The sequence below is a fragment of the Melospiza georgiana genome, chromosome 25, assembly GCF_028018845.1.
Source record: "Melospiza georgiana isolate bMelGeo1 chromosome 25, bMelGeo1.pri, whole genome shotgun sequence".
NCBI lineage: Eukaryota > Metazoa > Chordata > Aves > Passeriformes > Passerellidae > Melospiza > Melospiza georgiana.
This window is the reverse complement of record NC_080454.1, coordinates 5,333,781-5,351,483: the sequence shown is the minus strand read 5'-3', so window position 1 is coordinate 5,351,483 and position 17,703 is coordinate 5,333,781. Positions and strand designations below refer to the sequence as shown.

The 17,703-nt window shown below is 53.7% G+C and overlaps 1 protein-coding gene across 1 annotated transcript; it reads left to right on the top strand.

Moving 5' to 3' along the window:
• Window positions 1-534: 534 nt before the first annotated feature.
• On the top strand, window positions 535-17,430 carry LOC131093361 (uncharacterized). The gene is given in 9 exon segments (XM_058040511.1): window positions 535-619; window positions 7,538-7,801; window positions 8,071-8,486; window positions 8,489-8,678; window positions 9,345-9,383; window positions 9,386-9,482; window positions 14,605-14,981; window positions 16,819-16,964; window positions 17,341-17,430. Coding segments are annotated over 9 exon segments (1,704 nt in total).
• The last annotated feature ends 273 nt before the right edge of the window (window positions 17,431-17,703 follow it).

The window sequence follows — 17,703 nt, the reverse complement described above, 5'->3', positions numbered from 1 at the left end:
GAGGTGAATCCATGTCCACGGGGGCCACACCAGGCGCCAATATTCAAATCTGAGCCCTGATTGATTTGACCACAGCATCCCTAAAAACACTTCCTTTTCAAACCAGGACAGCGGGACCAAGGGTTCCGAACAGAAAATCCTGAACGAGCTCAGTAACCCAAAAAATGGGCTTAAATGTGAAATGAGCGGCTCTGATTGGCTGGCCCAGCACAGCCCGCACCTCTCCATCCCCGCCCCCACCTGAACAGCGCCCCAAGGTTCCCTCTGCCCAAAAAAAACCCCCAGCCCGGGGCTGCAGCGTCCCGGAAAGGCCTCAGCCAATGGCGGCGCAGGCAGGAGGCGGCTTAGCCAATGAGTGCTCGGAGCGTTGGATTGCCTCTTCGGTTGCCGGGCAGAGGCTGTGGCCGATCGCTGCCCCCAAGCGGCGGCAGCCAATGAGAGCGCGCGGCGCTGCCGAGCCCGCCCTGCTCCGGACTGGCGCTCCCAGCGCAGCGCGGCTGCTTTGGGGCTGCTGCTCCCTGCCCGGCCCCGGCCATGGGGCGAGGGGCGGCAGCTGGGGCCCTGCTGGTGGCACTGGTGGTGCTGGGAGCCCCCCCGGGTGCGGGCGCGGAGCTCTCGCGTGAGCGGGGGGCGGGAGGCGCTGGGACGGGAGGGAGAAGGGGGAAAAGGGGGTGAAGGGAGGGGGAATGGATGGGGAGGAGGAGGGGACCCCCCAAAGGGAGAGCGGGAGGGAGTGAGGGGTGGGGGAGGGTGGGGAAGGGGGGAAAAGGGGAGAGGGGCCCCCAAACTGATCCTGAAGGGGTTGGGGATTGAGGGATTTGTGGTGAAATGGCACCCCAAATGTGATTTGGGAGCGGCCGGAGGCGGGAGGGGAGTGGATGTGAAAGAGGAAATGGGGGAAGGGCGGCAAAGAGGAAACGGCAGCGCGGGCAGGAGGGTCCCATGGCGGCCGTGGGGCACAGGGAGTGCAGAGTGGGGATCCAGGGTGGCCCCCGCAGCTCTGGGTTGCTGCTGGGGGGTGTGTGGAGAGCTAGGGACATGTGAGTGGAAGAATTCGGGCTGTACGGTCGGTCAGGACACCACCTCCCCCTGCAGTCAGACCTTTGCTCTTTGCCTGGCCGCACCCAGCCGGACGTGAGCAGAAGGAGATGACACTGACTGCCCAAGCCATAAAGGACCCCTTTGACCCCTCAATAAATGCCATTTGCTGTCCACCATGTTGGTGTAGGAGCATATGGACTGAGTGACCCTGGGGTTAGGGCCACCGTGCCGGACTAAGAACCAGGTCACCGCGCCTTGAGAAGGCAACATCTGGTGCCGAAAGGTGGGACATGATCACGACCCAGGGTTCGGGGATCGCCTGGACGAGGAACTGGCAGCTGCACAGCTGGCCTAGTGCAGCGGGGGGGATGCCCCCGGACCAGCGAGGAGCATGGACGCTATCGCGTAGGTCGTAAGTCAGATCCATGCGCAGTGGGGTATCGAGTGTAAGCTTAAAGATTTATGTCTTGCATTACCGAGACTGATTAAGCTTGGGGCTATTGAAAGCCCGGTAGACATTCTCCATCCAGAGATTTGGGATAATTGCACAAAGGCTCTGGCCGAGGAAACCATGTCCTCAGGCTCAGGGAAAGCCCTCAAATCATGGGGCAGAGTTATCCAGGCTCTTCAAAAAGCTCGGCAAGAGCAAGAAACCTGGAAAGCCGTGTGAACTTTTTTATTAGCCACACCGCAGCTGGGGTTAGGGACAGTGACACAAACCGCAGAGGACTTTGACCTGGTCGGGCACGTGGAGGCGCAAACGCCAGAACCCCCTCAGCGAGCGGACTCACCATCAGAAGGGGGGAAGTGCGCGCGGACGTTTTGGCAGGGGCTAGCAGAGGAGGCGCGGAATGCGGCTGTGATATCGGACCCCAAAGCGGTTGATAAAAAGGCACCCCCACCATATGCGTTTGAAAATGGCGCCGGAGCGCGCGACCAGGGCTGGAAAGATGACACGGGGGGCGGAAATGCAGAAGGCTCGCCGAACAGCGCAAGCGTGGGCGAGCGGGGAGGAGGGGTGGCCCCCAAGAAGGAGCGTAAGACCAATCAGAGCGCTCAATTCACATTAGGTCCTTATAGGGCAAGGACCTCCCCCAGCAGGAGGCGGGGGGAGCCCAGGGGAGGGAACGGCCCCACGCCCCCAAGAAGGGGCGGGGTCAGAGCCTGACAAAACAGCAGAGCAGCCTGGAAATGTCTGGCCAATCGACTTCCGGCTTGGACTCTGACTCGAGCTGGGATGGGCTCGAAAGGTGCTCAGAGGACGATTCCAACACGGATTCGGGTTTTAACAGAAAGAGAGCAGCGGCATATAAAATCACGAGCCACAGTGCTCCTGCATGTGTTAAGGGGATATCAGAGAACACTGGCCTCTACCATGGAAGCTAGAAGAAGCCCCCATGGTGGGTGGAGTTGGAGGGCTGTCCCGAGCCCACAAAAGCATCCAACCAGTAGCAATAACCCTCTGCACCGAGAGAGGACCAGGAAGAACTACCACCCTCACTACATATGTTATGTCGGATTGCCCACTCTTGTTGGGGAGGGATGCCCTAGCCCTGCTGGACGTTAGGGTGACAAATTTATTCTAAGGGCCACTGGTCACATACCCGCCATTGCCCATCAAGCTGACTTGGAAATCAGTCTATCCACTGTGGATTGAGCAGTGGCCCTTGTCAACACCTCGAATAACCGCTCTCCTTGACCTAGTTAGCTGTGAGTTACACAAGAATCATATAGAACCCTCCACGAGCCCATGGAACACCCCAATCTTCATAATACCTAAGCGGTTTGGTGAAGGCTTTAGTCTCCTGCACGACCGGTGGGAAGTGAACAAGAGAATCCAGCCTATGGGCCCCGTACAAACTTCGCTGCCCATGAACTCGATGATACCGAGAGGACAACCCTGTGCAGTGCTCGACATCAAAGACTGCTTCTTTTCTATTCCCCTGCATGAAGATGACAAGGAGCGGTTCGCCTTTTCCATCACCTTTCCAAACAGCCAGTGGCCCAAACTACACTTCCAGTGGAGGATGTTGCCCCAAGGAATGGTCAACTCTCCCACTATCTGCCAGATCACAGTAGACCGAGCGCTAGCACCAGTCTGGCAGAGCAATCCGACTGTGACCATCATGCAGTACATGGACGACATCCTGATCGCCGTGCCATCAACAAGACAAGTAGACCAGCTGGTATCAACCATCTCCGAGACCTTAAAGACAAATGGCTTCAAAGTAGCAAGTGTGAAAATAAAAAAGGGACCGTGTGTGACCTTCCTAGGAGTGGGTATCACAAGCTCCTACATAACTCCTCCTCAGATGAAAATCCGCCAAGACATCAAGACGCTCCACGACGTGCAGCAGCTAGTAGGGTCCTTACAGTGGCTCCACAACATTGTCCTGATTCCTCCCGAGGTCATGGACCCTCTAAATGACCTCGTGAAAAGGCAGAACCCATGGGAGCAGAAAACCCTGACACCGGAAGCGATAAACTCGCTCAACTTCATCGAACACCAGATGTCAGAGAGCATGCTCACCAGATGGGATTCAAGTGCCTCAGTCGATCTGTATGTCCACTTTACAAAAAAGGGGGGAGTGGGAGCCTTAGCCCAAGGACCCTCCCACAAAGCCCAACCGATACTATGGGTGGTCTTGGGGAAACCGTCACGTGCCTTTTCCCCGGGAGTCCAGTGCCTCAGCAGCCTCATCATGAAAGGCAGGAAACTCACCCTAAGACATCTGGGCATTGAACCTTCCAAGATATACTTGCCCTTCTGCAAACAGCTCTCCGTGCAGTCAACAACAATATTGGAATATCTAGCCATGGCCCTTGCAGGCTTTGGAGGAGAGATTTGCTACGCGGCAAAACCCCCTTGGACTCGGCTGCTCACGGTCATCGATATCGACCTCCCACCAAAAGTAATCGACCGACTGCGGGCAGGACCAACCATCTTCATGGATGCATCATCGCAGACCTCCACCGCAGCGGCAGTATGGCAGTCAGGAGAACAGTGGCAATGTGTCAAGGCAACCGACCCCACGCTTTCAGTCCAACAGCTTGAAGCAGCAGCCGTAGTGCTAGCTTAACATTGTGACTGACTCCATATTTGTGGCCAAGCTCTTCCTAGCCATGTCCGGACCAGATGTGTCAGTGTCCACAGTGGCAACGATGCTGGAGGAAGCACTCTATTCACGGAAAGGCACCATATCAGTCATCCACGTCAACAGCCATGACCCGATCAAAGGATTCTACCAAATTGGCAACGACAAGGCTGATGCCGCCGCAAAAGGCGTATGGACACCGAAAGAAGCTCGTCAGTTGCACGAATCCCTTCACATCGGAGCTAAAGCACTTGCAAAAAAGTGCGGGATTTCTACCGCGAACGCAAAGCACGTCATCGCCACGTGCCCCCACTGCCAGAAGTCACCACTGTGGTCAAGTGGCGTCAACCCCAGAGGCCTCAAAGCCTCAGAAATATGGCAAACAGACTTTACACAATGCCAGCTGTTGAAACCCCAAGCATGGCTTGCAGTTACCGTAGATACATACAGCGGCATGATTGTGGCCACACAGCATCTCAAGACCGATTCCAAAGCGACCATCCAACATTGGCTAACAGCCATGGCATGGCTTGGAGTTCCAAAACAAATCAAAACAGACAACGGCTCAAACTTCATCTCAAAGACGGTCCAAGCATTCGTCTCGAAATGGAACATCACCTTGGTACATGGCATCCCATACAACAGCACTGGACAAGCCATTGTCGAAAGAGCAAACCAGACTCTGAAAACTAAGCTGGAAGTATTAGCAAAGACAGAAGGCTTCACCAATGCCATTCCCCCGAGTGACCAGGTGCGCATACTAGCAACTGCGCTGCTAGCGTTAAATCAATTCCCTAGGGGGGATGAAACAAACAGTCCTGCCCAGAGACACTGGGCCACTTGAGCACTAGAGGAAGGCCCACGGGTTGTGATGAAAAATGAACTAGGGGAGTGGGAACAAGGTTGGAGACTAGTGCTCACGGGGCGGGGATATATGGCCATTGAAAAGGATGGGGATATTAAATGGTGTCCACTCAAATCTATTAAACCAGACCTTCAGAGTGAAACTCATGAGAATTGTGAGACTTTGTTTGCAGGACTGGATCTTTGGACGCCCCCGCAACTCATATGCCCCACTACCGGGAAAGAGAGAGAGACCACTGAGCAACCCGACATCACCTGAGAAACTCACACCATCAAAATCAAAGCAGCAATGGTATCTCTGTGTGATCTTGTTTCTAGGGTTAGTAGGCGGAGGACAGGCAGACACAAAACATTACCCTCACCAGCCGTTCAGGTGGGTTCTACGCCATCTCTCAGGTGAGGGGGTCATCAAAGAAACTGTTACAGCTGACACCCCATCTTTCGAGTTCCAGCTAAAAGTCATTTTTCCCTCGTATGCGGAATTCAGGGCACCCCAAATTTCAGGAGGCAACATTATTTCAGACCTACTGGTGCCCTGCTTCCAACCCAGGAAAAAGTTACTGCAATTACCCAGGGTATGGATATTGTGGGTATTGGGGGTGCAAAACTATTGTGACAAGCAATAGATGGAAACCACAACAGCCTGATAAGTTCCTGCAAATTAAGTATACTCCCCACAGCTGTCTCGAACCAAAACTCTGTATGGATGGGTACGCGATTTCGCCCCAAGGCTGGAAACAGCACACCTGCACAGGCTATATAATGACAATCCTGCAGCCGACCCATGATGGCTGGGCCACGGGCAAAGTGTGGACAGCGTTTTTTCATATCTCTCGCTGCATCTGGGCGAACGTACAAATTATCAGACTCCCAGCTCCAATATTCCAATCAGTCGGACCCAATCCGGTTCTAGCAATGAGTAGACCCAGGAAGGGGATCGCAGGTAATGGTAGTTCTAGCGGCAAAACACAGATGCCAAAACTTACCTCCCCATCCGATCTCTTAGCCAAACCAACCCTCTCCAATCCATTCCTAAGTGTGTTAAATGCCACCTTCTTATCGTTAAATCAATCCAACCCAAACTTCACAGAGTCATGCTGGTTATGCTATGATGCACAACCCCCTTTTTATGAAGGTGTTGCCCTTGGTTTCCCATTCATCTTCTCAAAGTCAGACAATCCACGCCAATGCAGATGGGACACCCCCCGGAGAGGTGTTACCCTAAGTCAGGTTACGGGCCAGGGCAAATGCTTTGGCAATGCAACCTTGGCAAAGCAGATGGGCAACGTCTGCAAGGAATTCGTCAAACTTAAGGGAGGGAAGTTCCAGTGGGTGATCCCAGCTGCATCGGGAATGTGGGTCTGTCAACGATCCGGGGTAAGCCCATGTGTACTCCTTGACAAATTCGATCATTCTACTGACTTTTGTGTCCAAGTTCTAATTGTCCCCAAAGTCTTGTATCACCAGGAAGAAGAGGTGTACCGCTTTGTTCGAGGAACCCGACCGGCTCCACAAACAAGAAGGGATAACAGGCATCACCATCGCAATGCTCCTCGGTTTAGGAGCTACCGGCGCTGCCACAGGCATCTCGGCCCTAGCAACACAACATCAAGGACTGGCACAACTGCAGATAACTGTCGACGAGGACTTGAAAAGGATCGAGAAATCCATCTCTTCCTTAGAAAAATCCCTTTCCTCGCGCTCAGAGGTTGTCCTCCAAAATAGGTGAGGACTGGACCTCTTGTTCATGCAGCAAGGAGGCCTGTGTGCCGCCTTGAGAGAGGAATGCTGCTTTTATGCAGACCACACCGGAGTCGTCAAAGACTCCATGGCCGAACTGAGAAATCGGCTAAACCTAAGAAAAATGGACAGAGAAGCTCAACAAGGCTGGTTCGAGTCGTGGTTCAACTGGTCCCCATGGCTCACCACCCTGATTTCTACCCTAATAGACCCACTCACTATAATCTTACTAACTCTAATCTTCAGGCCTTGCATATTAAACAAACTGGTGCTATTTGTTAAAAGGCGTTTAAAAACGGTTAACATTATTATTATTATGTTGAGTGCCAACAATTACTTTAAGGCGTGCCAGTTACTAACACACTTAAAATTGTATACTAATTTTACTAACCCATGGAAATTTTGTAACCTCTACATTTTATAACTTTATACGATTTTTGCTAATCATGAGGGAGGGGGGAAATGTGGAGAGCTAGGGACATGCGAGTGGAAGAATTCGGGCTGTATGGTCAGTCAGGACACCCCCCACCCTGCAGTCAGACCTTTGCTCCGTGCCTGGCCGCACCCAGCCGGACGTGAGCAGAAGGAAATGACACTGACTGCCCAAGCTATAAAGGACCCCTGAGACCCCTCAATAAACACCATTTGCTGTCCACCACGTTGCTGTCAGGAGCATATGGACCGAGTGACCCTGGGCTTTGGGCCACTGTGCCGGACTAAGAACCAGGTCGCCATGCCTTGAGAAGGCAACAGGGGTGCTGGGAGTGCACCCCCTGAGCTGTGGCCTGCTCTCACAGGGGTGTTCTTGAACATGCAAAAGGCCGAGTGTCGCTTTATTAACAGCACCGAGAAGATGAGATACATCCAGAGGTACATTTACAACAGGCAGCAGAACATGATGTTCGACAGCGATGTGGGGCACTTTGTGGGATTCACCCGCTATGGGGAGGGGTTTGCCAGGTATGTGAACAGTGTCCCGGCCACACTGGAGTACGTACGGACTGCGGTGGACACGATCTGCCGGGTCAGCTACGAGGTGTGCACCCCGTTCCTCACAGAGCGCTGAGGTGAGCGCGGGGCAGAGCGTGTCCCCTCGGGCCCTGCCCTGCCAATGACCCTGGAGCCGCTCAAAACCTCCCTGGGCAAAGCCGCAGGGCCCTCAGCCCTCCTTGTGCCCATCCCCGGGGCCTCCTGTCACATTCCGGTAACTCCCAGTCCCCCTCAGTCCCTCTCAGTGCCCCCACGCGCTTCCATTTCAGCGACGCGGAAAGCTGTCGCTTTTCATCAAATCATATCGCATGGCACTAATGACTCATCTGTTGCCAGGCAGACTCGCAGCGCCGAGTGTCCCGCGCTGTAATCGGCCTCCCAGTGCTGCGCACTTCATTCCCAGTTCCATGCCAGTCCCTCCCAGTCCATTCCCAGATCCCTCCCAGTCCCTTCCACTTATACTCAGGTCATTTCCAGTCCATTCCCAGTTCATTCCCAGACAACCATCCTCAAACTCAGGGATCCTCATCCCCTCCCATTTCTCTGAGTGCAAACTTAGTCCCTCCCAGTCCATTCCCAGTCCCTCTCCAGCCCTCCCCTCTCTCTTCCAGTGTCCCCCAGCTGACACCAGTATGTCCCTGCTCTCTCTCTCCCCCAGTGTCCCCCAGCGTGTCCATCTCGCTGGTGCCCCCCTCGAGCTCCTTGCCCGGCTCCGGCTGCCTGCTCTGCTCCATGATGGATTTCTACCCTGCTGCCTCACCCTCCAGGTGAGGTGGTTCCAGGGCCAGCAGGAGCTCTTGGAGCACGTGGTGGCCACCGACGTGGTCCCCAACGGGGACTGGACCTACCAGCTGCTGGTGCTGTTGGAAACCCCTCCCCGGCGTGGGCTCAGCTACAGCTGCCAGGTGGAGCACGTCAGCCTGGAGCAGCCCCTGAGGCGGCACTGGGGTACGGGCGAGCCCCTGGGGGCGCTGGCAGAGGCACTGGGCTGTGCTGGGAGGCACTGGGAGGGAGATGGAGAGAGCCGGGCTGGAAGTGGGAGAGGGGCTGGGGGCTGGGCAAGGGCTGGGAAGGCGTCTGGGGGATGCTGGGGAGAGTGGGATGGGCTTGGGAGGATCCTGGTGGGCACTGGGAGGGAGTTTGGAGGTGCTGGGTGTGACTGGGAAGGAGTTTTGGGGTGCTGGGTGTGACTGGGAGGGAGTTTGGGGGTGCTGGGTGTGACTGGGAGGGAGTTTGGGGGTGCTGCGTGTGACTGGGAGGGATCGCAGTGAGTCCGGAGGGGCTGGAAGGAGATCGGCGATGGCAAAGCGGGGCTCCCCATGAGCTCAGTTGTGCTGGGCACAGCCTGGAAGGGCTCTGGCTGAGTCCTGCTGGGGCTGTCAAGGGACTGCGAGAGGCTTTGGGGGTCCTGGGGCGCTGGGGGCAACTGGGAGGGGGCTGTGGGATGCTGAGAGGGACGGGAGGGGCTTTGGTGGCTCCTGGGCAGGACAAAAAGGGATCGGGGGGAGGCTTCAGGGGGCCCTGGCTGGGCTGGGGGCAACTGGGAGGGCGCTGGGAGAGGCTCAGGGTGTCGGTGAGAGGTTTTGGGGGTGCTGAGCCCTGTGGACCCCCCAGAGATGCTGCCGGATGCCGCCAGCAGCAAGATGCTGACGGGCATGGGGGCTTCGTCTTCCTGGCGCTGGGGCTCGGCTTCTACATGCGCAAGAAGGTCAGGCCGGGTGCCGGGGGTGGCGTCCGTCCCCGTGACGGAGCGTGTGCGCTCCCGCTGGGGCCCCCAGCCTGGTGTCATCCCCTTTTCTCTGCCAAAGGAGCTCCTGAGCCGGCGGCGGCTGCAGCCCCTCCCTGTGGGCTCAGGCCCGACCGGGACCCCCTGCTCCGTCCCCGCTCCGCTGATTTTGGCGAAGTCCCGTGTCCCCCCCAGCCCTGCTGGCGCTCTGCCCCCGCCCAGTGCCTGCTCCCAGTGCTCCCAGTAAAGCTTCCCAGTTGGGCCCTGGGGCTGTTTACTGGGGAGCGATGGGGAGGGATTGGGGGGGCGATGGGACGGATTTGGGCAAAGGGAGGGGGACAAAGGGTGGGGGCTGGGCCTGGGGGGAGCGAGAGGAGGAAGAGGAGGAGCCGTGGGAAGGAGGAACCAGAAAGAACAGGAAGAGGAAAAGCAGCAGCACTGGAACCGGGCCACAGGACCTCGAACACCAACACCGGCCCTTTTCCCTGGCAAACAAAACTCACCTATCCAGGTTCCTGATGGCAGATTGCAGGTGCCACTTGGCACTGCCAAACCAGACTGAGTGGCAAATGGTTCCCGCTTGGGTTTGGGAGACATCCTAAGCCATGTGGAATTTCAACACGAAGCCTGGGGCCCAGAGTGGGGGGCAAGGAGAAGGAGCTGTGTTTTGGCAGTTCTGTGTACCCCCTGGCATGCCTTTTGCAGCTGCAGAATTACTGGAGCTCTGGGCTTTGTAGATTTAGGATCCCTGATCCTAGGCATAACCCTAACCCTCACCTGAGGCAGCAAAAGCTGCTTTGGGCTAGGGCTGGTTCCAAGGAAGTAGCTGTGGAGGAAGCGACATTGTGGCAGTTTTGTGTTCCCCTTGGCATGCATTTTGCAGCTGCAGTGTGCCTGGAGCTCTGGCCTTTGTGGTTTCAAAACCCTAACCCTAGCTCTAACCCTAACCTTAGGCAGTAAACAGTATCTTAGGCTAGGGCTGGTTCCAAGGAAAAACCTGTGGTGGAAGCCTTGTTGTGCAAGTTTTGTTTTCCCCCTGGAATGCCATACCCAGGTGTAGTTTTCCGGAAGCTCTGGCATCATCAGAACACAAGCAGAGTGTGGTGGTTTGACCAGGAAGAAGTGGGAATTCTGGGATGTTGTGGTCAAACCAATGGGTGCTTGGATTTTGATATTGGCGCCTGGTGTAGACAGTGGGTTTTAGGACACACCTCCGAGAACACCCAGGGGTTAAAAGCAGAGCTTCGGCCCTGGGACGCTCTCTTGGGACTTCGAGAGACAGAGGACGGAGCTCTCCCCCGTCCAGCCGCTGCTGCTGGGCGGGGGAGGGGCAGCCATGTGGTAGGCCTGGGCCTGGACAGAGATGGGAGTGAGGAGGTCTTGGAGGATGAAAGGGTGGAGAGCAACAAGAGACGTCGGGCAGCCATTCCGCCCCCCCCTTTGGAGACAGAGAGAGAGAGAGAGTGCAGCCTGTGTCGTTACCTTGAAATTCAGTAAATATGTGCGGGCAGCAGGCAGCCCAGCTGAGGAGATGGGGGGGGTGCAGCCAGGAGTCCAGCCGCCTGGAGGAGTTTTTTAACCCTTTTTTGGACAATGAAAGCCTTACAGAACATTAACCCTTCCTAGACGAGTGATAAGAGTGGAGGAGGACGAAGGAAATGAACGAGTGATGGAGGTCTGGACCAGAGAGAGAGAGAGTGAGAGATGTTGAAAGAATGGAGAAGATGGAGTGGCATGTTATGCTGGACTCTTTCGTGTAGCCATGGACAGAGCCATGTTTCCGTGTGATACAGAGACTGAGTCCAGGGGGAGAAATGTCCCAGTGCCAAAGAAGATTCAGTGTGGGGACCCCTCGGCCCCAGGGGGTATATAAAATATGGGGGGGATTGATGTCCCAAAGGTGAGAAGGTGAGATACTGTGCTTTTCTGGAACTGGACAAAGCATCCTTAAAAAAAGACAACCCTGGAAGCAGCCCTGATCCCTGTTCGGTGGTGAGAGCACCGGAACAAGGACGGAAGAGGCCACCATGACACATGGAAGGACTCCCTCTCCTCTTGAGGAGCTGAAAGTTTGAGTAATCTAAAGGGTAGTGTTGGACCTAGAATTGGTGATTTTGGAGGATGTATTGTATTGGGAATTTAGGGGGGAGGAGGGGGAGAGTGTTTTTTGTGAGGTTTTCATTTTCCTCGTGTTTTTTTTCCTTCCTTCCTTTCTTTCTTTCTTTTCTTTCTTTCTTTCTTTCTTTCTTTCTTTCTTTCTTTCTTTCTTTCTTTCTTTCTTTCTTTCTTTCTTTCTTTCTTTCTTTCTTTCTTTCTTTCTTTCTTTCTTTCTTTCTTTCTTTCTTTCTTTCTTTCTTTCTTTCTTTCTTTCTTTCTTTCTTTCTTTCTTTCTTTCTTTCTTTCTTTCTTTCTTCTTTTGTGTGTAGTTTAGTAATTGTTTGTGTGTAGCTTAGTTAATAAAATTTTCTTTATGTTTAAGTTTGGAGCCTGCTTTGCTTATTCCTGGCCACATCTCACAGCAGACACTGGGGAGAAGGTGTACTCATGGGGGCTCTGGCTTTGTCAGGCCCAAACCATAACACAGAGGCACGGCCACAAGTTCCTGAACATTAATATCGGCCCTTTCCCCTTGGAAACAACACTCACCATCCCAGGTTCCTGATGTCAGTTTGCAGAGGGTGCTTGGCACTGTCCAAGCAGTCTGAGTAGGCACTGGCACCAGCTGGGGTCTGGGAGGCATCCTGCGCAATGTGGAATTTCAGAAGGCGCCCGATCACTCCAGATCAGAAACTCCTTAAGACCAATGCTGCCCTTTTCCCTAGGAAACAAAATTCACCTGTCCAGGTCCCTGATGGCAGATTGCAGGAGCCACTTGGCACTGCTAAACCAGCCCGACTTGGCACTGGTGCCAGCTTGGGTCTGGCAGGCATCCTGAGCACTGCAGAATTTCAGCAGCCAGCTGGCCACTCTCACTGAGGCTGATTCCAATGAAAAATCTGTGGTGGAAGTCATGTTGTGGCAGTTTTGTGTTTCCCTTGGGATGCATTCTGCAGCTGCAGTGTGCCTGAAGCTCTGGATTTTGTGGTTTCAAAACCCTAACCCTAGCTGTAACCGTAACCCTAGGCAGTAAACGCAGCCTTAGGCTAAGGGTAAGCCAAAAATGTCCCAAGAAACCTTCAAGAACCCCCTATAAATATCCTCAGGAGGTGTGGAAAACTCCTGAAAAAAACCTGCTCAGCCTCAAAGCCCCACCTGTCACAGTGTTCACAAGGGTCATCAGGGTGTAGAGAGAGACAAGAATGTTGACCTCATGTTCAGAAGGCTTGATTTATTATTTTATGATATATATTACATTATTACTATACTACAAAGAAAAAGCAGGAAAAGTTCTCAGAAGGCTAGCTAAGCTAAGAATAGAAAAGAATGAATAACAAAGGTCTGTGTCCCGGCAGAAAGCGAGAGCAGCTCTGCCATGAGTGGTCAGTAAATCCAAACATCCACAGGAGACTAATCACGGATCCACCTGTTACATTCCACAGCAGCAGATAACCATTGTTTACACTTTGTTGCTGAGGCCACAGCTTCTCAAAAGGGAGAAAAATCCTAAAGAAAGGATTTTTATGAAAAGATGTCTGTGACATGTCAGCTCTTTAATTTAGTTTAATTAAAAAAAAAGTGTTTGTAATTTTCTCTGCTGTGCATATGCAGAGGAAAGAACAAGGTTATCTGTTGCCAATTAAAACCTCACTCAAGTGCTGGTGTGGAATGAGCAGGGAATTTCTTCACCTGTAGAACATACAATTCTATCAAATCACCAAAACAATCTTACAATATAAAAAAAATGCAAAAAAAAACCAACGCAAAGAAAATTCCAGTCCAAGCAGCTGAGTTTCAGAAAAAGTCCATGGACTGAGGATGTTCCTCTTTGACATATCTGCAAGTCCTTTTTGGCCCTGTATTACAGCGACTTGATGAGGTTTCCTCAGGGTGATAGAGATGGATGAGAATCTTGGTTCATGATCAGAAGGCTGGATTTATTAATATATGATATATAATACATTATGACTATGCTAAAACGAAGAGAGAGAGATTGCAGAAGCTGCTAAGCTAAGAATAGCATAGGAAAGAATGAATAACAAAGTTCTGTGTCCAGGGAATCTGTCCCCGAGCTTGCTCCTGTGATTGGCCCCCAATTGTAAACATGGAACATGAGCCAATCACAGGGGCAACCTGCCAAATTTCACAGCAGCCGACAACAATTGTTTACATTCTTCTTCTGGGGCCTCAGCTTCCCAGAAGGGATAATCCTAAAAGAAAGGATTTTATGAAAAAATGTCTGTGACAGTCCTGAAACAGGCTTGCTGCAGAAAAGTCCATCAATAGTTATCAAAAGCCATTGGCAATCATCAAACAATTTCAAACAATTTGAGACAACTTCTGAAATGTCCTGGCCACAGCCCTTTTTTAACAACTTAGGCTGAAGCTAATTTTTGCCCCTTCAATGCTTCAGAGCTGCTGCCATCTATTTCAACTCTTTTTATTTCATTTGTTTTTTTCTTTTTTTTTGATCCAAAAAAGCAGCAGCCGCAGAGCAGCCCTGGACCCAAGAGAGGCCCTGGGGGGCCCTGGCCCACAGAAGGCAGCCCAGGGCCGGAAGGGGGAAGCAAAACCCCCAAACCCATCAGGAGGCCAGGCGGTGGCCCTGGCCCAGGGACCTGAGCCCAAAAGCCTAGGCCCAACCCGCGAGGCAGGCTCTACATTGTCACAAACCTGCACTCTGCTGTCAGTACAATGGCAGAACAGGTGGCCAAAAGCTTCTTTTCCCCAAAATCACCAAGGCATACCAGCAGCAGGGGAATAGAAGCAGCCCCAAAAACCCTCATCTCGGGTCTAGGAATGTTTGCTCCCTACAGCAAGCAAGCCATGATCACTTCCTGCTGTGCCCTCTGCCTCTGCAATGCAAATGCAACAGGTGTGTCTCCCATCTGCCTCACGGCACCACCCCCTCTGGCCTGGGGACCAAAGGCAGAACTCTCAGGACCCACCTGCCCCTCGCCACTGGGGTGCGCAGGGGGCGGCAGAGATGGAAACCTCCAAGGGGAAGCAAAACACCCCCCAACCCGCCGAGAATGCTGATCTTGAACACAGGCAGACGGGCTGCACCCACAGCCAGCTGGCGAGCACCCCCTCTTCACGGAAGGAGAGGCCAGCCTCTGCGGCTGCTGCTGCAAGGGCAGCTGGCCTGGGACAGTCTCAGCTTGAAGAATCCGCCGGTTCCAGAGCAGCCTCTGACACAGACACGAAGGACAAAGTCCCCGACGGCAGCGGAACTGCTGGGGCGGCCGGTGGAGGCGGCAGGGAGGCCGAGGGGGCTGGTGGAGGGGCGAGGCCGGAGAGAATGCCTCCCCCACTGAGCCGGAAGCAGCAGCCGCGTTGTTGTCGCCTAGCAACAGCGGCTCCGCTGCGGGAAACGGCGTTTCTGAGCTTGCAGGCAGGGAAGCTGCGGGACGGCTATGGGAGAGGCCGTACGGGAAAGCGCCCTCACCCACGGGGCGGGTTGAGGCAGCACTCTCGGTGCTCATGGGGCTGGCCGGGGCGGTGCTCACGGGGCTGGCCGGGGCAGTGCTCACAGGGCTGGCCAGGGTGGCGCTGCCGACTCTTCACTCCCTGTAGAGAGAGAAGGGGGGGAGAAAGACTGCTCCATCTGAGCATGTTCTGAAGACGCAGAGAAAAAAATTTTCTCGGCTCCTGGCGAAACTTCGTCTCCCCGCTGGGATGCAGGGGAGATTGGGAACCAGAAGATCGTCCCCCTCCAAAGGATCTTCTCCTGCTGGGGACAGGGAAAATGGAGTGAGCCCGTTGCAGTTAGCAATCCAGGGAAAAACAGCTGCTCTCCGGTTCAAAACTGGAAAGAGCATCCTAAATGCTGGATAAATCTGGGGTATCCAAACCCTCGGTCCAAAATGAATTGGAAAATGGAGTCCATGCTCTCCCATATGAAAACATCCAGTGCATACAGCACATTCGTAAAGAATCCAAAAACTTTGCCCATCGAAAAAAACTCATAGAAATCTGTCTCCAACAGGCAAAATCTGTCGTCTTCACCCCATTTTTGCCAGAGGGCAATAAGCTTCTCCTCTGAAGGGGAGAAATGAACCTCATCTTCTATGGGGGACATTCCCCATATCAGCAGTCACAAACTACGAAGGGCCACATTTTCAGGAAGGGAAAAGCCAACAGTACCTTTTGAAAGAGTCCAGCATGCTCTGGCCAGCCCCACAGTGCTGCTGTGCTTTCCGAACATCTTTCTGGAGGCTTTTCAGAAGGTTCTCTTTGTGGTCAGCCTTGCTGTGAACTCTGTCCAAATCAGGATCTTCAGTTTTTCAGCTCCTGGCTAGAATCCACTTCTGTGGTCACTTGTGAAGCAACCATCAATGCCACACATTCAGGGTTTACCCAGTGCAGCAATTACTCCTCTGGGGGTCTCTCCAAGTAATTTGCTCTTCAGACGAGGGGTCATCAATTGATGGTTTTGTCCTCCTCACTCACTCGGGGTTCACCAATTGTCACAGTGGTCACATGGGTCTTCAGGGTGTAGAGAGGCGAGAATGTTGACCTCATGTTCTTAAGGCCTGATTTATTATTTTATGATATATATTACATTATTACTATACTACAAAGAAAAAGCAGGAAAAGTTCTCAGAAGGCTAGCTAAGCTAAGAATAGAAAAGAATGAATAACAAAGGTCTGTGTCCCGGCAGAAAGCGAGAGCAGCTCTGCCGTGAGTGGTCAGTAAATCCAAACATCCACAGGAGACCAATCACGGATCCACCTGTTGCATTCCACAGCAGCAGATTACCATTGTTTACACTTTGTCGCCTAGGCCACAGCTTCTCAGAAGGGAGAAAAATCCTAAAGAAAGGATTTTTATGAAAAGATGTCTGTGACACCCCACCTATTTCTCTAACCCTCAGATGCATTGCCTACCTTTTTGCCGTGGATCTTGTGTGGTAGATAGGGACAGGCGATCGGAAGATCACGTGATGTGATGGAAAGCAGCAGGATTCCTGTTCCCCTAATCCCCTAAGATAAGAGATCACCCTAGGAATGTAGCTAGGAATGTAGCCCCCCTAACGATAGTAATGCTGGTAACTTTCCACTCCTTACTAACCATAGATAGTACTGCAGACCCCCTCTGACGTAGAGAAACCCCTTAGACTATAAAACCCCACGAGATGAGATAATAAAGGCCTTTTGACCATCTACCACATTGGTATCTGCGTGCTCTTTGGCCCAAGCGACCCGGGTGAGTTTGGGTCGCCGTGCTGCTCCTCGAAACCAGGTCGCTTTGCCTTACATCAGAAGGCAACAACTGGTGCCGACCCCCGGGAGGGAGCTCGGGTAATGGGATTCGCCTGGACAGAGGACAGCGGCTGCAGCGGCGGGACCGTCTGCAGCGGGGGTACGCCCCCGGACCCGCGTGGACCATGGAGGCCATAGCGAAGGTCGTAAGTCAGGCTCATGAGAAATGGGGAATTAAATGTGAGCTCAGGAATTTTAATCTTGCTATCGCAAGGCTCCTAGAGGTGGGGACGATTGACCGTCCGTAGATATATTATATTCGGAAGTGTGGGAGAAATGCACTGCCGCCTTAGCAGAGGACACTAAGTCCTCAGGCAGTGGTAAAAGCCTCAGAGCATGGGGGAAAGTAGAAGAGGCCCTGCGCAAGGTGTTTAAAGAACAGGAGACGTGGAAAGCTGCGCGTACACGTTTATTAGCTACACCAAAGCTGGGGGTGGGAGCAGCGATGCAAACCGCCTCTGAGAGCGATCTGATGGAAGGCGGGAATACATGGGGGCTGGGCGCGTTCTACCCCTCCCCGAGCCCGAGCCCAAACCCTCTGGAGCCCGCAGGAAACCCCCTGACCCTCCTGCAGAGTCCGCTGGGTCCTGGCCCCCCTGCGGCACCTTCTGAAAACTCCGCGGTTTCTCTACCCGTCCCTCCCCCGCCGGTCGCTGATCCGATGCAGGGGGCAGAGCAGCACGCACAGTCCTTTTGGGGGGATCTCGTGGGGGGGGCCCGAGATGCCGAGGGAGCAGCTGGCACAGACACACGAGCGGCAGCGCCGCCGCTGCCGTACACGGCAAAACATGGCGCCGGCGACCCAGGGGATGGGTGAAGCGTGCGAGTCCACGGCGGGGAAACCCCGGAGGCGTGAGTAGTCGCAGATGCACATGCACGGGAGAC